The sequence below is a fragment of the Gymnogyps californianus genome, chromosome Z (assembly GCF_018139145.2).
Source record: "Gymnogyps californianus isolate 813 chromosome Z, ASM1813914v2, whole genome shotgun sequence".
Lineage (NCBI taxonomy): Eukaryota > Metazoa > Chordata > Aves > Accipitriformes > Cathartidae > Gymnogyps > Gymnogyps californianus.
This window is the reverse complement of record NC_059500.1, coordinates 46,923,402-46,946,946: the sequence shown is the minus strand read 5'-3', so window position 1 is coordinate 46,946,946 and position 23,545 is coordinate 46,923,402. Positions and strand designations below refer to the sequence as shown.

The 23,545-nt window shown below is 38.3% G+C and overlaps 1 protein-coding gene across 1 annotated transcript in view; it reads right to left on the bottom strand.

Annotated features, from left to right (window-relative positions):
* PIP5K1B (phosphatidylinositol-4-phosphate 5-kinase type 1 beta) overlaps positions 1-23,545 on the bottom strand; it is a 121,147-nt gene that overhangs the window by 25,264 nt on the left and 72,338 nt on the right. Inside the window, exons 9-14 of the mRNA XM_050913510.1 lie at positions 12,933-13,144; positions 10,389-10,472; positions 10,239-10,287; positions 9,601-9,685; positions 3,431-3,586; positions 2,525-2,669 (exon numbers count right to left, since the gene is read on the bottom strand). Coding sequence (XP_050769467.1) covers positions 2,525-2,669; positions 3,431-3,586; positions 9,601-9,685; positions 10,239-10,287; positions 10,389-10,472; positions 12,933-13,144 — 731 coding nt within the window. The remainder of the gene's footprint in view (positions 1-2,524; positions 2,670-3,430; positions 3,587-9,600; positions 9,686-10,238; positions 10,288-10,388; positions 10,473-12,932; positions 13,145-23,545) is intronic.

Below are 23,545 nucleotides of genomic sequence, written 5' to 3'. Positions count from 1 at the left end.
TCGCATTTGTAAACAAATCATTCATTCAGGCTTTGTTTCAAAGACTGCTCCAGGCTTTCCGCTTATCAGCAACAAATGATGAGTCCTGTATCACATTTGTAATACTCAAAAGCAGAACTCCAGTGAGAAAAATCTAAGATAACTACAACTCAATGCATCATTGTAGCATGTTTTTTTTGGTGTTTTTATTTCCCTGCCAGCTTTTCTCAGGGGAGGACTGAAGTTCCTCCAATGTACCATAAAAACATAAATAAAACTTCCGCTGGATATATTATTCAGTGTCATGAAGAAGGAAGGACCTCCCTGCACTGATGCAGAAAGCAGAGGTGGGTACAAAACTGCAAGTGCCCAGAATCATCTTGGGGAAATTAGTTTAATACTGAGCATGCTTAGCAGCTTGCTTAAATCCTAAAAGAAAGCTGCCAGCTATGACAGGGAAGCTAATCCTTGTGAATCATGCATACTGAGAACGTGACATGAACCAGTAACTTGGTCAGGAGAGAAAATTGCCATCAAGCTCTAGCTGAAGAGGATACATCTAGACCAGCAAGGACGTTAGTTGGTCAACCCCCATGGCAGATCTCTTGGGTATGGGGCAAGGTCTTTTGTTTTGACACAAGACATGGAGAGCCACACATCTATGAATGCTGGTGCAAGGTCCGCTGTGTTAGAGAACATGTCCTGTTGTACTGATGAATTGAAAGTATGCAAACCAGGACTGCAGACACTACCGTTCCAATCTGATTTTGTAAGGTAAGGATGTGTAGGGTGATTGCATAACTGACGACATGTACTACATTTTAGGTTATTTCATTGACTGAAACACAACTGGAAAGTAAACAAGTCTAAACAAACAAACAAAGTGTAGATCTGCTAAAAACCTTATTTATTTTAGAATTATTTTGGAATATCTTTACAGGAAAGTATCATGGACTTACTCATAGCTTTTCTCTACATTTAATTTATGGAGAGTAAAGAGTATTTGAAATGTTTTATTTGCAATAAATCTGAACTCTTTATCCACACAACTCTGCAGTTCTCCTTTGCTGACTGATGCTAATACAAAGTAGTTCTGTAGTTTTATTTGATGCTTAAAGCAAATAAAAAAAACCCCAAACAGTACTCTATAACCTTATTTCTAGCAAAGCTAAAACTTGGTAAAAGATCATGGAATATTGAAGGCCTACAGCTAACCTTTTCACAAACTGGACAAGACTGACAGAAGTGGAATTGAAGGAGCTCTGTTTCTCCTAATGTGTATTCATTAGTAATTTTATTTCCTAAAGCTTGTGTAGATGCATTTTGGGACAACTTGTGATGGTTCTGTAATTAAAACTTCATCCCAAACCATACCTCATTCCAAATTTTTATAGCAAAACATCAGACCTATGGAAGATGCCACATCAGTGAGATTTATTTCAACTTAATGAAAATGGAAGCTGCAAATATCACTTTGATCAAGTAACTCTGCAAGCAGTCATTCTGCTTCTTATGAAAATGCAGTTGGTCAAATTTTCATAGGAAGTAAAATCCTACTGCTTGAAGATTGCTTTTAAAATAACTTGATCATTTTGGACAACATGCAGTTTAAAGTAAAGAACTACATCTCAGCACATGAGTAAGGATATCAAATATAGACATCATGTAGTCCAGGATTCCAAATTATTCCAAACAAAATTCAAGATACTTGAGTTCACAGTGGTTACCTGTCTTGACAAAAACAGACAAAGAAATGGCTATACTGCAGTACAACACGTGGTAAAGAGATCCACAACCAGGCAAGACGACAACACAGCACACTTCAGGTGCACAAGGTAGAGTACAGCAAGATGTACTAGCATAAGCATGGTATTGGACAGTCATGGCTAAAGTATATTCAAACACAACTCAAATCACATTCAAGCTAGCTCACAAGCATCTGCACAACTTTTCTTGAGACTTTTCTGTTTTTATCCTTCCGGGGTTAAAATTAGACAGGCTGTAATCACACTCATGGGTGAAGTTTCATAGAAATTCACTTCAGAAAATGGTCATTTTGAAAGAACTTAAAGCAGACCATTCAGCACTGTACATTCAGAATAAAGACCAACTTGAAAGTACATCACCTTTTCCTGGCACATCACAGTTTTCTGCAGCTGTTTTAGGCTACAGCCAAGTTACAACAAGTATTTCCTACCCTGATCTTAATGTAGTATGGTTTATGGCACAGACTAAGGCCTAAACAAGTTTTTAATACCCAGTTTAGTGTTGGAACGTGACAAAAAATCCAAAGTATACTGTAACATTTTTGCTGTGTTTATGCTTTCTATTTTGTGACCCCAATCATAATACATATAATAACAAACAAATACATAACAAATCCTATGGGCTTATGGCACCCCTCCTTCACTGGAGAGGTTCAAGACTGAGCCATAGAGACACTTGCCCCTTCTGCTTTTTCTTTGCAGAGCCCCCTTCCATTGCATACATGGTCAGACTTTCAGCAAAACAGTCGGGAATCCTCTACTACATATACAGCCTTTACCTGCTAGAATAGAGCATAGGTTGATCACGTTGATAATGCTCCTCTACATTCAAGGAAGAAGAAGAAATTGTGGTTGCCAAGGAAGCCGCTTCAAACAGAGATGGAGTGCTCGGCACTAGGTCCGGCCGGTGGCGTGAACCTAGTACTGCATACACAAAAATAAAGAACAACATTAAGAAATTTCGTTTCAAATCAAATCAAAGAATCTTTATGCAAGTGTATGGACTCACGTAGTGCTCTCAACAGCTTCTTGAAGCTTCTTAATATGTTTGAATTGATGAGATTGTAATATTCACGTGCCCGTACCCACACTCTTTTGCGTTACAGGGCGAATTTCAGCTGCTAGCCAGTACATTCAGCGGAATACAGAGCAACCCCAAGGTCAAATATTAAACAGCAGTATGAATAGCTGATGAATTCTTCTAAGTTCTGGGACTGGTCTCACACAACCAGGGCTCAGTTTTCAGATGGGATCAGGCAGCTGGTTCTCCTTTGAGCCTGGCTGCAGATGAGCTCTGGAAGGGGCAAAGTCTGTATCTCTTCAAAAAGACTCTGGGAACAATGAACTGAGCTTCAAAACACTTCATGTGACATGTTTGTTTAAAAGTCAGTGAAAAGAATAGCCGTGGCTCTGGCCTTAATCCGCTACCTGGGCTGGATAAATTTTTTTAGGATGCCTTGAAATCCAAAAGATTAACATCATACTATAACCTTGATTCTGACTTCCTCTTGCTCCTGAAGGTCCATTCTGCCAAATATGACTAACAACTCACTCCATGAGAACAACCTGACTCTGAAGTTTTGAAAGATCAGCCAGATTGGAAGCTTTCTAGTTATAGGGCTTCTAGAGCTTATACTACATTCTTTTAAAAACATTGTTTAGGCTGTTGATTGGAAAGACAGTACCTTCTTCATCAAGGCTAGCATAGCTTTGTCCTTCAGCAAGAATGCCATGCTTTTCATCCTTCCACTCCTGGCTAACCGCACACACTATTTCTTGTGATGTTGCCTTTAGGGCTGTGATGGAATTGCACCGCTTCTTTGAAGGTGAAGACTTTAAAGCTGCATTATCAAATGAACACAGGTGTTGAATGATGTCATCATATCTCCCTGCACATCTTTAACAGCATATAGAAAAGCAAGCCATTTATAAAGCTAGAGTTTCTGAATACAGACAAAGAACACATCCAGATACAAACCCACTTATCAAATATTATATTAAAACTAGAGCCAAAGGCATTATTATTTCATCTATGAGTGAAGTACTTTTGTCTTTTTCTGGGGTTTCTTACTGCTCGTAGGACAACAAAAAAAATCAAGTCAGTTAACCAACTTTGACATCACTGAGTTACAAATCTCCTATGGAGTATCAACCCATGTAATCAGAGACAGAATGATACAGAAAAAAACCAGAAGACAGGAAAACTGAAAAGACATTTGGAATATTCTGAGAGGTTATGATCATTTCCTTGAGCTATGAACTACTGCTATATAATTACGTATGTGCTACTGCAGAATTTCCACTTCAGTGACGTGTGTCAAACATCATCTTTGGGTAAAATGAACACTTCCAAAATGTCAATGGCTTTTACACTCAGGTATGAGCATCCCCTTTATAATTCTTACCAAGGCCTGCCTACTTAAAATGGCATTTTGGACGAAACTCTAGGATCTGACTGCTGCCACTACTACTGAACCACGACCCCCATTTGTAGTTCTTCTCCAGAAGGATGCCAGCCTGTTGATTTAGTGTTTTTCAGCTGCCACCTGCTGACCTCCATGCATTGGCTGCAGGCTACTTCAGATGCACTGCAATAGTTCATACTGTGCTCTACTACAAAATTCAAATTAAAAGCATCAAAGCCACTTGGCTAAAGACTGAAGAAGAAAATCAGATGCATAGCTCCCCATATTGTTACAAAATAACATAGTAGATAGCTGCTGAGCTAGCCTCTGCCCAAGGCCGAATCTGCTTATTATGTTTTTATTGTTATTTACAGAGGCTTGTTCTGTGCACTAGGGGAAAAAGCACAGATTCAGAACAGGGCTTAAGAGTTTAAACTGAAACGTCTAACTTGAAGTTTACAAACAACGTTCCTGAAGGCAGGAACACTCCCAATTCTTTATTTTACAAAAGAATGATAATGCATTTGAACCATTAATCCGTATAAAAGTAGATTAATAGCCTTGTATGTAGAGCAGATCAATAAGAGTGGGATATTAAGACAGGTTAATAGCCTGGAAAAATGAGACGGACAAATTAATATTAGAGAGAAAATTAGGCATGATGTCCTTAATTGTACATTGTAGCTTTCAAATACAGAACAGGTTGTGTCTTGTGGTGACATAAATCTAGCAGTCAGAATTAGAAAGAACTGAAAAAAGACCCAAATATTCAGGAAACATATGGTTGCATGAGACATTTATTTTGTCCAACAGACAGAAGTATCAAGTTGTCTACTCCTTACTCTCTATCAGTGCAAACGAGTTCCTTTGAGTATTGTCTCAGACACCAGAGCTCCCACCAGTTCTCTGGCAAAATTATTCCAAGGTTTAAGAGATCTGAGTCTCAGGAGGCTCCTTCCTCCTTTCAGCTGAATTTTCCTCCATATTTTGTCATATTACATCACATTCTTTTATTTTGATATTAATAATTCTTTTCTGAAGGATTTAACATTTAACACCTTAAGCTGTTAATTTGTGCTAGTATTTGTAGTCATTCTTGATTCACTTAAATCTCATTTAATTCTATCCTTAATTTGTATTGTGCTCTACCTCTATCCACATAGACTTGTTTCTCACTCCAGATAACTAATGACAATGTTAAGAGACCAGCATAACGCTGGTCAAAAAGGTATTTACAAAACACCTTCTATCAGTTTGATACAATGCCATATGCTCAATACTCCTTCTGTAGTATTTGAGCCAAATGTCCATTCCACATTTTGACATTCAACTCCAAACCAAATACAGTTCCACGAGTAGGATTATCAAACTGCTAACTAGGATGCATTTTAGAGTATAAGTTCCTCTACAAACTACATAGTTCTAGCCAGTCAATTTGTATTTATTTGTCAAGAACTCTCCTTTATACAAAGCCTTGAAACTCACAAAACAGTTTCCTAGAGGCTAAGCAGAAACATCCCTTCTCTTACAAAAAAAAAAAAAAAGTGCAATTTCAGCACCTCCACAGATTTAAAAAATAATTTGGCAGTAAAGCAGTAAGTTAGCATGGATGCATACTATTTAAACCAGCCGATCTGTATGTCTTATAGTAAGGTTTTATACCACTTGCCATAATTGTTGAAAAAACCCTCATTGCTCAGATAGCCAGAACAGCTTTTCCCCAAAGAGCAGCCTGGGCCACAGTGAACCCCAAGCACTCATCTTTGCCTTGCTTGTATATTTATTAGGTCTTCCCTACAGCCTCCCTCACTGCACACACACTGCATGCATCTCAGCAGTTGTCATCATCCTTCTCTGCACTTGCGATGTTTCAGACTGAATTTCCTTTCAGTAGCATGACCGACTCAGAGCAATTATCCATCAGTTCATTAATATTTGTAAGACTCTCCAGAAGTCTTACTTTCCTGAATAGCTGTCACAACATATCATGCATATAGGGAATCACTAATTACAGTTAATTCAAATTCTCTCTTTTTCTTCTAAAGACTCCTTCACTCTACTTAAAATATCTCATTTCTTTTTTTTTTTTGGTTCAGCTACTCTGAGCTTTCTCCTTTCATCAGTCTATCCTATTATTTTTCTTCTTATTTAGTAATTTCACAAAGTACTTATCACCTACACTTCTGATTTCTTGTTGCTCTTATTTATCAGTTTTCCCTCTTCTTTCTTGCTCTTTGAGACCTAATCATGTATGTTGTTCTAATCTGCCATGTCTCTAACATTGGTTTTCGTGGACAAAGTCAGAGTTTCACAAGCTCACGCCAAATAATTTGATTCTTTCCAAAACCAGTTGGATACTGGTGTTCAGAAAAGTGACATTATCTTTAGACAAAATGCACAGTAACAAAGGCCAGTACAGTCTGAAAAATATTGACTTCCAGTGGTAGAAATTTTAGTGAAAATAAAACCTCCTCTGAACTTTTGATGGAAGAAGCCTGTAAGAAGACGAGTCTCTGAACTAACTTTTTTTTTTTAAATTGTGCAATAAGAATATACTTATCACATCTGGAGAAACTATAATTCAAGGCAGATATGAACATATGAACTTATGTTCAAGATGTATATTCTCAAATGATAGCTAATTTTCCTGTTAATTTTCAAAGTCAGGCTAAATGCAGCAAGTCTGAAAATAAATCCGTTCCTTAATACTTGCAAATTCTGTTCTTTTGCTTCATAGCTGTACCCAGATTATGATAATTGTCTATACTGCTCACTCCATGGGACTAACGCAACATTAATTTGTTCTTTTCAGTTTGGAATCAAAAAACAAAATGTGACAGCTATTTCTCCAATATTTTTGCTGAAATCTAACTTCATATGCCTACGTGGTAGTTACTGCAGTGTTTGGACTCTTTGGAAGGTACAGTGCACTGGTTTTGGCTGGGACAGAGATGATTTTCTTCGTAGTAGCTCTGTGGTGCTATGTCTTGGATTTGTGACGAAAACAGTGTTGATGATAGCACACCAAGGTTTTAGTTATTGCTGAGCAGTGCTTACACAGCATCAAGGCCTTCTCACACTGCCCTGCCAGTGAGGAGGCTGGGGTTGCACAAGAAGTTGGGAGGAGACACAGCTGGGACAGCTGACCCCAACTGACCAGAGGGATATCCCAGACCATATGACGTCATGCTGCGCAATAAAAGATGGAATAAACAGGAGCAAGGGGGAAACATTCATGGTTATGGCATTTGTCTTCCCAAGTAACCATTACATATGATGAAGCCCTGCTTTCCTGGAGATGGCTAAACAACTGCCTGCTGATGGGTAGTGGATGAATTCCTTACTTTGCTTTGCTTGCACATGCAAATTTTGCTTTCTCTATTAAACTGTCTTTATCTCAACCCAAGCGTTTTCTCACTTTTACCCTTCCGATTCTCTCCCCCATCCCGCTGGGGAGGGAGGAACTGATCGTCTGTGTGGGGCTCAGCTGCGCACTGGGGTTAAACCACAACATACAGGAAGAACTCACTATGTAGGATCAATTTACCCTCCATCCCCAACACCTTGAGGACCTACAGTTTCAGGGTCTACTTTAATTTATAGAAATCAATTCATTTTATTTGAGAGAAGTGACAATCAATAGTTAAATTATTGCTGCAAGACTTAAACTTAAGCCTTTGGACAACTCTTGGTAGCGATGTCCCTCTGTAGTGATGGTGGGTTTCTCTTGGCTTTTTTCCTTTCCTCTGTGTATTGGGTTTGTGTGGCAAGGTTTTGGTAGTGGGGGGGCTACAGGGGTGCTTCTGGAGAAGCTGCTAGAAGCTTCTCCCATGTCTGATAAAGCCAATGCCAGCTGGCTCCAAGACAGACCTGCCGCTGGCCAAGGCCGAGCCAATCAGCAACAGTGGCAGCACCTCTGTGATAGCATATTTAAGAAGAGGGAAAAACTGCTGCACGACAGCAGCTGGAAGAGAGGACTGAGAAGATGTGAGAGACACAACTCCGCAGACACCAAGGTCAGTGAAGAAGGAGGGGGAGGAGGTGCTCCAGGCGCTGGAGCAGAGATACCCCAGCAGCCTGTGGGGAAGACCATGGTGAGGCAGGCTGTCCCCCTGCAGCCCATGGAGGTCCACGGTGGAGCAGATATCCACCTGCAGCCCATGGAGGACCCCACACCGGAGCAGGTGGATGCCTGAAGGAGGCTGTGACTCTGTGGGAAGCCCACGCTGGAGCAGGCTCCTGGCAGGACCTGCGGACCCATGGAGAGAGGAGCCCACACTGGAGCAGGTTTGCTGGCAGGACTTGTGACCCCGTGGGGGACCCATGCTGGAGCAGTTTGTTCCTGAAGGACTGCACCCCATGGAAAGGACCCATGCTGCAGCAGTTCGTGAAGAACTGCAGCCAGTGGAAAGGACCCACTTTGGAGAAGTTCATGGAGGACTGTCTCCCATGGGAGGGACCCCACACTGGAGCAGGGGAAGAGAGTGAGGAGGAAGGAGCAGCAGAGACAACGTGTGATGAACTGACCGCAACCCCCATTCCCTGTCCCCCTGCGCCGCTCGGGGGCAGGAAGTAGAGAATTTGGGAGTGAAGTTGAGCCTGGGAAGAAGGGAGGGGTGAGGGGAAGGTGTTTTAAGATTTGGTTTTATTTCTCATTATCCTACTCTGATTTGATTGGTAGTAACTTAAATTAATTTCCCTGAGTTCAGTCTGTTTTGCCCACGATTGGTAATTGCTGAGTGATCTCCCTGTCCTTATCTCGACCCACGAGCCTTTCATTATATTTTTCTCCCCCTGTCCATTTGTGGATGGGGAGTGATAGAACGGCTTGGTGGGCACCTGGCATCCAGCCAGAGTCAACCCACCACACCCTGTAAGTAGCTAATAGTGATACGTATCTTACCCTTGAGAATGAATTAAAAGATGAAGGAAGGAGAAATGGAAGGGAAAACTAGAAACAGGTGATAGTGACACAGACAAAAGACTTTATTAAAATCCAACTTCTGATTTTTCTCCTTGATAAAGCACAGAAGAAATCCATATCAAAGTGAAGAATGCCTATCTTTTCAAACATGCTGGAGGTGGTATGTAAACAATCTTTACTTTTGCAAATTAAATAAATTAAAATCAATGGGGGTATTCCTATAAATAACAGATGAAGGACTGGACACATCATTAGATCATGAAATTTATCTTTGTATCAATGCTAATATAAGGGAACCTGTTTACCTTCAGATGCCCCTGATGTGACAAAAAATACACAGCAAATAATTCTCTGTAATTTTACTATTAGAGTACAATTGCATTAGCTCCAGTGAAGAAACTCAACTTCTGGCAATGTTAAGTGCTAGATGATGTTGAAGAAAGGATTCTTTTATTGCCAAGACAGGAGCATTACAAAGTAATGATTATAAAAATAACTAAAAGAGTAAAAGTCACAATTTTCTTACCTTGAACTTTCTTGAAAACTCTTGTACTCATAAACTTTAAAAATCTGTCTGCATAAAAACTTGGTCGGTGAACTGAAACAGTGTCCTACAAGATTGAAAAAGGTCTCAGTCTCATTTTCCCTAAGTAAATCACAAGTAAATTGTCAAGAGAGAAGCTGGATACCGCAGGTAAACTACATCATACATTTCGGGCATACTCAAACCAAGTGAATCCTAACAAGTTTTTCCTTTTTAAAGATTAATTCTTCAAGAATTTTTATTTAGGTATTTCTTTTATGAAATTATGAGTTATGAATTATACAGCCATTCTCGGCAAAATCTTCCTAGCATTTGAAGTGCTTTTTTTCACATCCTGTACATTTTTCAGTTACAGATTCATCAATGTCCTACTAAGTGGCCATTGCCTTGTGTAAGTTGTAAGGACAAGCTGATCATTTTAGTGGCTTTTTGAAAGATCAACAAATAAAATCAGAGCATGCATTGGGAAATGGACCTAAAAGATTTCAGCAACAGCCCAAACCATGTGGTGATGGTAGACTTCAAATATACTGGAGCTAGCTCTTTCCTGCTCAACATATGTCAAAGTTCCATTAGCTAAAATATCAGCAGTTAAAAAAAAAATAATAAAATCTACTTACCCCATCATAAACAAGAGCTTTCCAAGAATGTTCCAGCTTCTTCATTAACCTAAGCATATAAAAACAAAATCAGAACTGCTTTATAAAATTTCCACATTTGTAAGTAATTTCAGAACAGCTTATTCAATAAAAACTTGAAATTCAACTTACCTATAAGACTGGAGAATATCAATAATACCCATGAATAGAAGCAGCTTTTCTCCTTTATGGCTTTTAGCTGGAATACCTCCCATTCTGAGAGAAACAACAAAAACGTAGTTAGATTATCTTTTAAGACATCTCTGATCATCAGTTAGCAGGAGAACTGTACCCACTTGCAAACTCAAAGAAATAGGCACAACATTAAAGCTAGATGGCACAGTGCAAAGTCAGTCAAGTGTGGGTCACAGTGTACAGTGCTAAGTGTTTTAGCAATTTTAAACTGCAAACCTAAAGTATCTGGGATCCACTGGTAAATATCCATTATAGACAAAGAGTATTTTACAATAACTTTTAGATAGAATTGAAAACATCTAGATTATCTGAAAATTGGAAAAGTATACATCAGTTTATTACTAAGGAAAATAAATAATTTTGCCTAAAGGAGAATTTTGTCACTTTATTGACCACACGTAACAGAACTGTAGAGACCCTGCACATTACTCTAAGTCTGAAAATGTTATTTTGTATATTTTTCACTAAAAATTATGTATGTGCTTTCCCAAAATTTCTTTACAGACAGATTAGTGACAGAAAAAGTAACAGTATCAAACCGGAAGCCTGACTGCCTGGATCTCCACTTGGTTCAGAGCATTTACTCAGCCATGACCTTAGAGAACAAGGTGCTCATCCTAAGACCCTCTCTTCCTACCCCACTACCTACTAAAAAGGGTCCATTGTTTTTAGAACCAGAAACTGAAATCCAATTTTCAGTTTGTCAGCTTCTGTTGACACTACAAAAAACCACTACAAAACCAGAAGAAAAAGAGACTGAAGATGCAAAACATGCAATACTTCCAAATCTTTTCTAACAGTTTGAGAAACAAATAAGAGACACCTGAAACAGCTACCAAAGACACAGTTGAGAGTATATTCCCCATTCCGCCACTAAAGCACAATAGTCCCTTCCCCCAACAAAACAGGGCTACCATCTACTCAGCCTTTTTTTTTTGGGGGGTGGGGTGGGGGGGGTGGGCAGTTTTTTTATTGTTCTAGGCACAAAGGAAACCATGTAAGAGCAAGTGGAGTTTAAATTACTGTAAAACCCCGTTACCATAAAATCCAGCTCAAATTAACTGTCAGAAATTCAGAAGTCTTAAGTGGTTTACAAAACCATATTCTGTCAGCTTTTCCTGGAAGCTATGACTGTAAATTCAATCCAGTACAAGCAGCAGTTATTGCTGCTGGGTATCCATTCTCATCCTCATGCTTGTATGGCCTTACAATGAACCACAGCAGAAGACTGACCTAGGGGTCTTTTTTCTAAGACCTGGGCTTATTTTCATCCACTTCAGTGAGGTTTGCCACACTACCAGTTATGTCAATACGAGAGAGGAGACAGTGCAAGGGGCCAAGGAAGGACTCAACTGCTGCAGCAGGCTGTCAGCAGCGGTACTACACTGCTCAGGATCTGGGCAGCACTACCTTAGCTCAAGTGATGTGGGAGCCCAGGGTGGGTTTCTATACATAATAACCACAGGGACTTTCTTGGATGACCTATATAATCAGCTTTGGCTTTTAGTTAAAAAACAAAACCAAAAACCAACACCCCCCAAAACTGCCCGTGAAACACCTCTGCCACCATACAAAAGCATTCACCATCTTCTGTGTGAATGTGAGTAATGCTGTAAAAACTGAGTGAAATTCAGCTCTGTCTAATTTATATTCTAGAGCTCTGAACATCCGGAAACTCTCTATAAATGCTAAATATCATAATTCTCCCATATGTTTGCTGTAGGTTTAAGCGCATGTTTCTCTATCATAGTTGTATTTACCTAGACAGTTCCCTTGAGAACCAGGAGAAGAGTAAATCCTTAATTTTAAATTAAACCCTCGTTATAAGGAAGGACTGATTATATAGAATAAGAATGGTGAACATAATGCTCTCATTAACGCTGAATTTATCAAAGGAAACAACAGAATAACTGTAGTTTATATACTTAAATGTCTACTGCAGTTTTTGCTAGATAGAAAAATAAGAGGAAAGCAGCAGTTCTTAATCTCAGGAAATATCGCACATGGGTATGACTGCACTTCAGTGGTTGATGATACAGTTCTAAATTGAGTATACTACTTTGAGATTAAAATAACCACTGTAGGAATATCCATTTCAACATTAATAAATAGTTTTTGCTTATGGCTCATCAGGCTGCTTCCAGTTAAAATTAGATTATACCTGGGACTCTTGTAATAGCTGTCTCATAACATCTCTTTTATAAATGAATGCACTTGTGCATACATAAGTCACTCTGAACTAACCAAATTTGCTATCATATATTTAAAGATGACCAATCTACTAATCAACGTTTTAATTTCCTGCTCTGCAGCAGTTCTTGATGGTCCAGCTTTTGGAAAAAAGAAAAAGACTTAATCTTTCAATTCCTGAAATGCAGTGTACTCTTGAATGTTTTGCCTCTTAATGTCAAGTGGCACAGGCTGAAGAAACAGAATGTGCAAGTCTTAACAGTAACCTTAAGAGCAGGTTATGGCACTTACGTGTTTGTTGTCTCTGTGGTGACAGAGTCCCCCGACTTCCCAGGGCCCTGTATAGACTCCATGGCTGTGGAATAGAGAACTTTCTGCCCTCCAGGACGTTTTGTGTCCGATGCACTCTGGGAACTCTCTCCCTCTTTTTCCTTCATGTTACTGTTCAGTATGTGGATTCCCAGTAGCAGACTGTAATCCATGATCTTAAAACTTTCTAGAACCTATCAACAAAGAAGAAATGGCTGTACTGAAACAAAAAAAGACTATCACACAATATGAATTACATAGCATCATTTTGAAAATCTTAGTAAAAATAGGCCTTCAAAGCACAAGTTTCTCTTATTAGGAAAATGTGTGAAATTGTAATTAAACAAAAATCTTTTACTACCGCACATAAGCCAAAGCGCTAGTTATCTAATTAGCTCAATGCTCTTGTTACAAGTGGGAAAGAAAGATGCATAGTTGAAATGTAACCCAATGTTATTTTGTAGTCAAGGAAGATATGTTCAGTCACCACCTTTTTAATTTACAGAAAATAATCAATTAATAGTTCCACCATATACTTACGACCTACAGACATTTTTTAAATTACCTCTAAGGCATGTTCCAGACTTTACTGAGCATTTTTGCCTGGACTACTCTCTACCTCCCCTCCACCTCCTGCTTGTAACTGAGAAAGGACTCCTGGAGAACTTTCAAATGTCAAAAAAAGCCTTTGCTACCACCCTCTCATTAACAGCTGATGGGATTTGGGTACGAAAATCATGCATATCTCTCTTTATTAGGCTAAATATGGCCTATTTAAACTGTAAAGGCAGTTTTATTTCTGAAGCATGACTTCAACCAACCAGCCTGCTCCTCCAGCTCTACCAACCATTTTTGCCACTGTCGCGGGCAAGTTCCCTTTCTTCCTTCATGCACATGTACTGTTGTAAGTTTCTAGTCAGTTACATCATTATGAAGTCTGGCATACTGCCATTAAAAGGAAATACAGTTCAAGTCAATATGCAAATGTGAACTAAAATAAGCTGTGATCACATCTAGTAATATAACCAAACTGTTAGCAGACAGCAACTGTGTTACATATACTTACATAACAGCAGTGCTAAGTGGAGGGAGAAAAACTAGTAGCAACCAGGAAGGATATGCTGTGCCACTCACCTCTCTACCTCATGCAGCTCAGCAATGATTCATGACACATTTTGCACACAATGCCCTAAGATAATGGTGTAATTTTTGGCATGGAATCAAGAGGCAATAGTACATCTTTTTACGTGAACAAGAACAAAATGTGATTTTGCAGAGATGACAAATAAAGAGTAGTATCTCCAAGTATGTGATTTTGATGAAGACTATCAAAGTATAAATATTTTTACACAAAACATCGAGATGGCTTGTGAACTCTATGACACATTTTGCAAATCCAAAATGAGATTTGTTGGCAATCACCAGGAAAGGTCTAGTGGTCTGTGAAATTGTATGAGGAGGAAAAAGGGAGTCTACTACTTAACACATCCCCAGAGATAATTTTAACTCCAATGTCCAAGTATTTAGGCAAAGAGGTAGGAAAGCTCTGTTCCACTCCATCTGTATTTCTTATGCACTCATTATATTAAGTAGAAGCCAAACGTACAATACAGCTGAATTCTTTTCAATCTCTGGCATTTATCTTCCACAAGGAACATGGTGTCTTAACTTTAGCACCATTGTAAGCATTTAAAGTGAAGAAACAAAGCATAACACACTGTAATCTAAGTGCAGAAAGGCATAGCCTTATTCTGATTTCCACACACAAAGGTGGAATTTAGAAGGCATGGTAGGTTTGATCGTGCTCAGAGTAATCCTGCACAGAGGTGGGTTAGTTCAAATGCAACAAGAAAAAGGCTGCTAACGTATGGCCCTCAGTACCCCGCATCATCCTCTGATGACAGAACTCACACAGCATTTCAGGACACAACAAAAAAGCATATTCTAAATTACCATACAACAAAATAATGAAATTTTTTTGCGCTTTGTGTGGGAATGTTGGTGGCTAATAACTTCCTGTTTTATGATCATGAATTGCAAAAATAGCGTGGCTAACAGGTACAAAGGCAGAGACACTTGGTGCCAAGTAAGTGCTAGAATTTTCTTTACTGCTTGCTTATTGCTACTCTGTACTCAGACTTTCTCAAAAAGAGATTACTATATAGTGTATTCATTAAAAATATGTAATCAGTGGATGTTTGTCACCAAATACTGAAAGTAGATTCTGGGTAGGCTGAAAAAAAAAAAAAAAAAAAGCAATTCGTCCTCTATAAAAATACTTTACTTAGTAGTATAGCCAGCAACACTGTTTATGCAAAGCCAGATTACAGCACCTAGTCAGGCTTGGAAAAAGCATTGCCACTTTTATTTTACAGTTATAAACATAACTGCTGACAGCTCTGCCTTCAACTTATTCTTTACCACCTTTTGAATTAGGTTACATTAGACACATTATGATTTAACTGCACTGATTACATAACCTACGTCTAGGATTGGATGTAGCCTCAGGGAAGGCTGTGGTATAATGTGCTGCTGCTTCTTCCACAGGGACCTCTTATGTGGTAAAATTAATCTTTCTGACTGCATCAATTCACCACTGTCACTTAAACCCATACTACTTGTACTATACAATGGACTAAAAATCTCTTTGCCTATTTATGACTTTGTCCTAGGATTACTGGAAAACATCATAAAAACAAGTAGCTATTTTGTTATTCCAGTTCATCATGAAACTGAAACACCTGCACATCCAATGGATTAACTGCAGTACATATTATTACAAACAGCATATAGCATATGAACTCTAGCCCTTGTCCCGCGGACACCCTATTCGTGGTCCTACTCAGAGGCAGGATTGTCCAGTCTACAAAGTGTCTCCAGGATATCGTAATATGATCTGCGCCTCTGCCTGCCTGCTGGTTTGATACGCAGTTCTGATTACCTCGCCTTAGAAACTGGATAACCAAACCAGCCACTCCTTATGCAAATACACATCTTTTGACCAGATCTAAGCATGTTCCACTCCCCTGTTTGTTTCTAAGGAAAATTCTGATAAGAAATAATTAACCAGAATAACAAGGAAGAATCTCAAACATCAGCATTCAACAAAAACTTACTTCGTGTCAAACTTTTCAGTCTGTATTAAGACAGAAATTTTACTTCAGTCAGTGGGATTTCCAGCTGAATATATCTGAAGAGTTCTCACATATGTAACATCCTTAATACTTAAATTATCAAATCATGATTATTTTTAAATGTGTAAGTAACAATTTGCACACCCAGTTGTACAAATTAATCTGGTTTGCCAAGGAAATTGGCAAACAGTTACAGAATGCAGCACATCAAGCTATTTCTGAACATGCAGCATCCTATGAAAACACAAAAAGGCATAAGCCTTCTCCTGGGTGGAGGGTTGCTTGCAAGGATGATTTTAGATGGAACTGCTTTTGAGAAGCAGCAGCAAGTTTTTGCTACAAAGGTACCAAAATGAGATCCTAACCTAATGAAAAAACACTCAAACAAATCACAGTATTAAAGGCCTATATTCATAGCAAAATCAGAAAGCCCTGTAAAACACCCGATGTCATCCATGTGAGATCACTAGAAATTGACATTAACTCCCAGAAATACAATCCTTGTGTAGTTAAAGTGAGAGAAATTCAATCTTTACTTATGTAACCACTCTGAAATGCACCTTGCTAGCAAAATGGCACTGGAAGATTTCAGCAAGAATATTCTTATTTGTTAGTACACAGCATGATTAAATGTTGCATTTCATAATGACAAGTAAACGTTCAGTTCATTAACTCGACATTAAATTATTTATCTCATTTGTATTTATATATGTGTTATTTCACTAGCTACACAGATTCTATCAACACGATGTTGCCACTTGGTCACCAAGTACTGCTTGCAAGGCTGGCTTTAGCTGCTCTGACAACTTCCAGATGGCAAGCGTCACTCATCCCCTTCTAGCCTTAAGCACTATTTGGCTTTCATATCACATAAAAAAACCCGGTGAAAAATATGTTGTTTTGGAAGATGGAAAAATAACTCCCTGAATCAGGTTTTCTTTTCTCTGAGCTAATCAGATGTTAAAGCATTCTGTGAATCATAGACATGGTTACACTCACCTATCTCAGCCAGCGAATAATAGAGCAAAGCAAGTATTTCTGCCATGGAATTTCATTTTTATTTTAGATGCAGCCAGCCCAAGCTGTGTACTGTCTGACAGAAAATCTGCATTCATGTTGCTGATCTTGCAAAACAACTCAAGTCAGCAAGTCATTCTCATAAAAGAATCAAGGAAAACACTACTCAAAAAAATATAATTTCACAAGCTTATGAAATGCAAAAACTAAAAGAATAAACCCTGCAAGCAAGCATTTCCTCTCCTACAAGCATTTTGGAAAAGGGGCATAGGAACTAACGTAACAGAAAGAAGACCAATTTTACACTGACTCAATAATTACTCTCCAACATAAGGAGATACATAAAAATCCCACAAAATAAAGGACTATCTTGCAAAATAAGCATTTCTTAGAAACAAGTGCACAAACATCAAATGCCTAGTGATAAGTCTGGTTTAGAAACAAATCTATCCCAAGAAAATAAATCACCAACCCCCCCAAAGCGTATGTGGAGTCACTTCCCATTTCAACAGAATTCTTGAAACATATTGTTAACTAACACTCCCAAAAATTACAATCTGTTTCTGATTTTCAAAGTAGAAGTAAAGAAAAATTTGGAATTTCAATTGACACTACAGGAGTGGTAATATATGAAGATACAAGAGATCTGCAGTATCACTCCATGTCCATTTTCCTCAAACTACCATTTCTCACAGAGGGCTTTCATCTAAGATTAGCACATTCTCCACCACCATGCCATCTATTATTTCTGACCTATGCTGCAGTTCAATACTCCTTCAAGTTGTGCCAACACTACTCTTTGTAAGGACATGCTGTAGAATGGATCACTGAAATTATCTGGGTTAAAGAATAGTCTGTGTAGGCCCTTTGAGGTAGAAAAAAGACAAGAAAACCAACAACCCACCAGCACTACTAAGGGTTTTGAAAAATCCAGTGAATAAATTTGATCATACAAGGTCTCTGTCACAGTTGCTTCAGCACAGAACAGATATGCTGTTTTGTGCCATAAAGCTTGAGACTTTTGCAGCAACTGGCTAAAACAGCAGTGATGAAAATAATACCCAGACCTGAAATCTATGAGATATGACCCTCTTTGTCTTCAACTTTGAATTTCCTTGTCTTTACAGGCTTCTTTGCTAGTCAGGCCATTAACGCCACTTTTAAAATGTGATTTCCTTAGAAAAGTCCATAGTGTTCTTTGCTAATATAATAAAGGAAAAATGCAGACTCTAAAAAACCATTCAATTCTCACTAGTAAAAACATTTTGAAATTATTTTGTTGTTCTTAAAAACCGCATGACCACAATTGGATTGTCTTTGCTTCTGTAACAGATATTTTGCAATATCTGTTATCAATATATATCAATCTGTTAACTGTTCTAAAGTTAACTTACAAATGAAAAATGGGTAACCACACATTTTTGTTTAGAACATTCCTCAACACTTGCATGAAATTCTTATAAATGTAGAGAGCACTCCTAACGAACTATGCCTTTTGCTTTTCCAGTAACAGGATCATTTCCAAACATTGCTACTGAATGTCTGAAAAAGGAAAAAACCAAAACAGAAATCGTAACAGTATTGCATCAAACTAAATAAAAATAGTTCTGGTAAAGTGCAACTTTGGAATAAATAAGCTCAATTTCCATTTAAAATTATCAGAAGGGAAATCCCATAATACAAAAAGCTGAATTCTGTTGTTTGGTTTCTAATTCTACTTAAAAGTCTTAGCAGCAATGCATTTTGTCCTTCATGTCTTGAAAAATTTTAAGCAATGAGAAAGGAAAAAAACCCCATGACTTGAACTCCTACTCTGAACACCAGGCAAAAAACAATGTTCACAAACTTTAATCCTCCAGATAGTCTGGAGATATTAGCTAAATAATCCTGACAATACTCCTTGAGGCATCTAATCATTCCCCTAATTTTCTAATGCAAAAATACACTATAAAAAGTAAGTGTTCCGCCACAGAGGGAACAACACCAAGTCAATCTTAATCCATCAGGAAAGGTTTTTGTTTCCTCATCTGCAGTAAGACATGCCTTAAGGAAAGAGGTGAAGAAGGAAACAGTAAAGATGATTTGAATCTCACTTAGTAATAGCTGTATTTACAGAGAGAAGAAGAAACTTATTTTTCCACCTTCATGAATTCAGAAGAGATATCCCCAGCAAGAAATCATAAAACATGCATACTTTGCCAACTTGTAGGTCATTAGCACTTCAGCTGATAGCTCGAAAAATAATCTTCCTATTGAGACAGAACAACTAATTACTTACTGCAAGACAAAATTCCCTAGTTTTACAGTGAGTTGCCTTGTCTGTGTAAAACAACATTTGTTAATGTAGTTTTAAATGTGACAGGTGTCACAGGATCCCTAAGGTCACCCGGTTAACTGAGAAGAACTAGTTTTGAGTTTATAGGTCAGCTCTTATATATGCTTCATTAAGAAAAAAGTCATCCTTAAGTAACAAATGAAGATCACTAGTGCTTTTATAAACTCTGGCTCACTTTTTCCCCACTTTTTTAAATAGGTGGGGAGTAAATCTTAACTTCATTTTTTAGAACATCATGTCTTTGCAATTTCGCTGGGGAATTTTATCTCAAATTTCAGGATAAATAAATACTGCTTGATTTGCATACATAGTTATTTAATCTCTGATATTTATATACATGAAAAAGTGTTATGCAAGAGGAGGGAGAAATACTGGGAATTGACCACTGACTGACAAAAAGAGGTTCTCTGAGTGCGTACAGGTAAACATCTTACTAAGTAGGCATTAACAACAAAGTAAAGAGCAAGAGGAACAATACTTGGAAAATTTTTTTCCATTTGCCCAGTTAATAGAGCTAACTGCATTTACATGCACTCCTCCTTTTAGCCATTTTCATTTATTTTCTCTTGGATTCAACAGCAGATGGGAAGGGAAAAACACAACCAGGCTATTTTTAATAGAATACCCCAAATTCCTGCATATGACTAGTTGACATTCAAGAACATACTGTATCTGTGTGAGCGTGTGAAGCAAAGATTTACAAATACAGAATCCTGTGATCATCTATTCTCGTGAAATTCATGCTTCTTGTTTAAAGTTATACTAACATGCTTTGTTAGGTAACTAGATGAGAAAGTTTGTAGAGTAATATCTCTGTATAACCATGACACTGTCAGTTTTAAAAGGGACTTCCTTCTTTTTTTCTTTTAATAAAGTTACCAGTTCTTCTGTGCTTTAAGGGATTACAGGGAAGATATTAAGAGTGTTTTCATAATCAAACCACTGGATCATATTCTGAAGAGATGTGCTGGTGTACCTTTCCTACAGTAATTTGTGACATGTACCTCTATAAAACTCTATTTTCATTTTTAACATGGGACGCCCAAAAACCAAACTTTGTTACTTGTGTGTTTGGACTGTGAATTCCTTGTACCAGACAGTAAGTGTCTCCCCCATGCTTTCTGCCCAGAACAGAGGTGATTTGTATTTATTAAACTGCTTCAGAGCTCCAGTAAAGATCAAATAATAATGGATGCCTAGCTTTACCTCAATTCCATATCAACTATGAAAAATAGAATACTACTATTAATTCACTTCTAGCTTTTCTTATACAGACTGGTGTTAATGTTACTTGTACCTAACACATCACTTAGTGCCATAGCTTATCCTTTGCCCCACATAAGTATTCCTCCACATTGAAACAATTTCAGCAGGATTAGGTGTTTATAATGAAACACAACAGCAGCTAAGTTTGACACGGAACTTAATTTTCTGCACCTTTAGGAAAAAAAAAATATCCCCAAAGGCACTTTAAACTCTTTAATGTCTTTACTGACTTTGTTTTTACTTAGCACTTGCTTATGTGCCATAAAGCTTTTAATTCTTCATCTTATTCATGAGCAGAACAGTTTGTTAATATTTGTAAGACTAATTTTATTTGGAAATTGGAAAATCTGCTCTATTCTCTAATAATTCATAATTTTATATAATGATCAGAATAGCTAATAACATGATCACTAAAAATAATTGACAGCTATTGAAACTACTTTCCAGTACTCTCAGTATTTACCATTATACAAAATACAGGCACATTGGCTTTACAAATTAAAGCACTCTGAAGTGAATAAGGCTTCAAAGCAAAGATTTTTAGGAAAGCTATTCAGGCAAATGAAATTATTTATTTTTAGTACCGTTTGCCTGTAGTGTCTCCGCCCCGCCCCCCACCCCAGTAACTATAATAGTGCCTGCTGGCAAGGATAGGATCGCTATAATAAGTCTCAGCAATAGTCTGGAATTTGAAAGCTAGTTCAAATTTCAATTCAGTGCATTGTACATATGATAAACTCAGGAATACTACATCTTTAGGAACACTGTAATGTTACAGTCCTTGGTTTAGCTAAGGTGCAAAAAGTGCAAAATGGTCTGTGAGCAGAGCTTTCAGACCCTGTCACCTTGAGTGTGAACATAACAGACCCTGTCACCTTGAGTGTGAACATAACAAGCAGGGGAGGCAGGAGCTGGAAAACACTATCAATCTGTACCTGTCCCAAAGCAGACAATCTGGAGTGGCTACTGGAGGCACCAGCTCACGACAGATCACCACAAGCCACTCAGCTCCACCCTCTAACCAGGTAGATCATGCATCTCCTCATCAGAGCTGCAGGAAGGTATGACAGACAAGAACTGATACTCCAGCAGTGGTCCACCACTGCCGTACCCACTACTACCTTTCCCTGGGGAGGGAGCTCTGTGTCAGCTGACAAGATGTTCTGTGTCAGCTGAAGAGATGTATCAGGAGGCCAGCTCACCTAAGCAAGGAAGCCAAAGCACAGCTTGAATGTGAAAAGGCAGCATATAGGATGGGGGAGGACAGACAGGCTACAAAGGAGGAATTGAGAAATATTGCCTGGGCATGTAGGGATAGCAATTATTGTCAAGGAAGCCAAAGCTCAGATAGAGTTGAGACTTGCAAGGGATGTCAAGGGCACAAAGAAGAGCTTCTACTGCTATATTAGTGGTAAAAGGCTGACCAAGGAATATGTGGGCCCATTGCTGAATGGGGCAGGTGATACAGTGACAGCAGACAGATCACAGCAGGTCCCCACGGCCTTTCTTTGTCATCACCAGCAAGTTCTGTCAGGTCTCTGCACTTAGTGACGGAACTTAAGGACAACAGGGGCTACCAGCTGGGGATGTTTATATTAAAGAAGAAGGAAAAAAAACCATTGCTTACTGATTCTGACTGCAAATATAAACAATGAAAATATAATCCAAATTTAAGCAACACAGAAGAGAACTTCCTAGTCCTGAAATACTGGCAAGATCAAAAATTTCCTTTCTTTAATGAATTTTTAATTCCAGTGCCCACACTAACTTTCTCACTTTGGAGCAAAAGGAAAAAGAGATGACAAGCTTTGAAGCCCTAAAAATCTAGGTCAGTTATCACTCATGCTACGCAGCCATCCAAATACCACATGGGCAGAAAAAAGCAGTGGCAAAACTGATGTCCTTTTCCCGAAATGGATTGAGTATCTCTGTTCTTTCCAAAGGCAGTAGTACAAGGCAGGTAGTCAGAGCCAACCTCATTTGTTGAGCAAATTCAGCTATGTGAAAGATAACACTGTCTGCTCCCTTTGTTTTACAACAGAGAGTAAGACTTATTTGAATAGGAAAAAAAAAGCCAGTTAATTTTTTTATATACATATAACATTCAGTGTGTATATATATATCTACAGACACATACTATAGTGTGTATATGTATGTATTTATGTATACACACTGATTATTTAAAGATAATTTTCTTCTTTTCTTGTAAGAATATTAAGATTTAGCTGGGCCTTTAAGAACTCCAGACTAACTTTAGAGTTGTTAATCTAAGATTACACACTGAAAAACCTGATGTTTAGTTCAGCACTGAAATAACATGTAGCAAGAATTTATCTGTACTTTCAAGGAACCAGTAAGAGTCCCCTTCATATGTAACAATTAAATGATTGATTCTTGTTTTTACTTTTCAGTCCAGTTCCCTCTTTTAGATTCCAGTTATTATTTTCTATACAATAGATCCCCCCAGGCTTTGACTGGGTAAGTAACCTTTGACAAGTGGGGGGATGCACAAAAGGGCATCCAGATCCCCAGATGTGACATACTGATGCATTCTGCATTATCACACATGGCAGGAGCTCAGGAAACACTCACTGCAAGAGGCTACAGAAAGAACAATGTGTGGTGTTAGATAAATCTCTCACACTGAATATGCAGCTGAACATTAGGTCACTCAGCTTTACAAACCAAGCACAAGGCATTGCAGACTTTTGTGATAATTAAACAAAAAGTACTATTCATGTGCAAAAACAACGCTTTCCATCGCACCACAGGTGGCAGCGAACAACAAACTCTGATGTTCAGGATGCCTCCGCTATGTATGTGATGAGTTCAGTCTACCCATT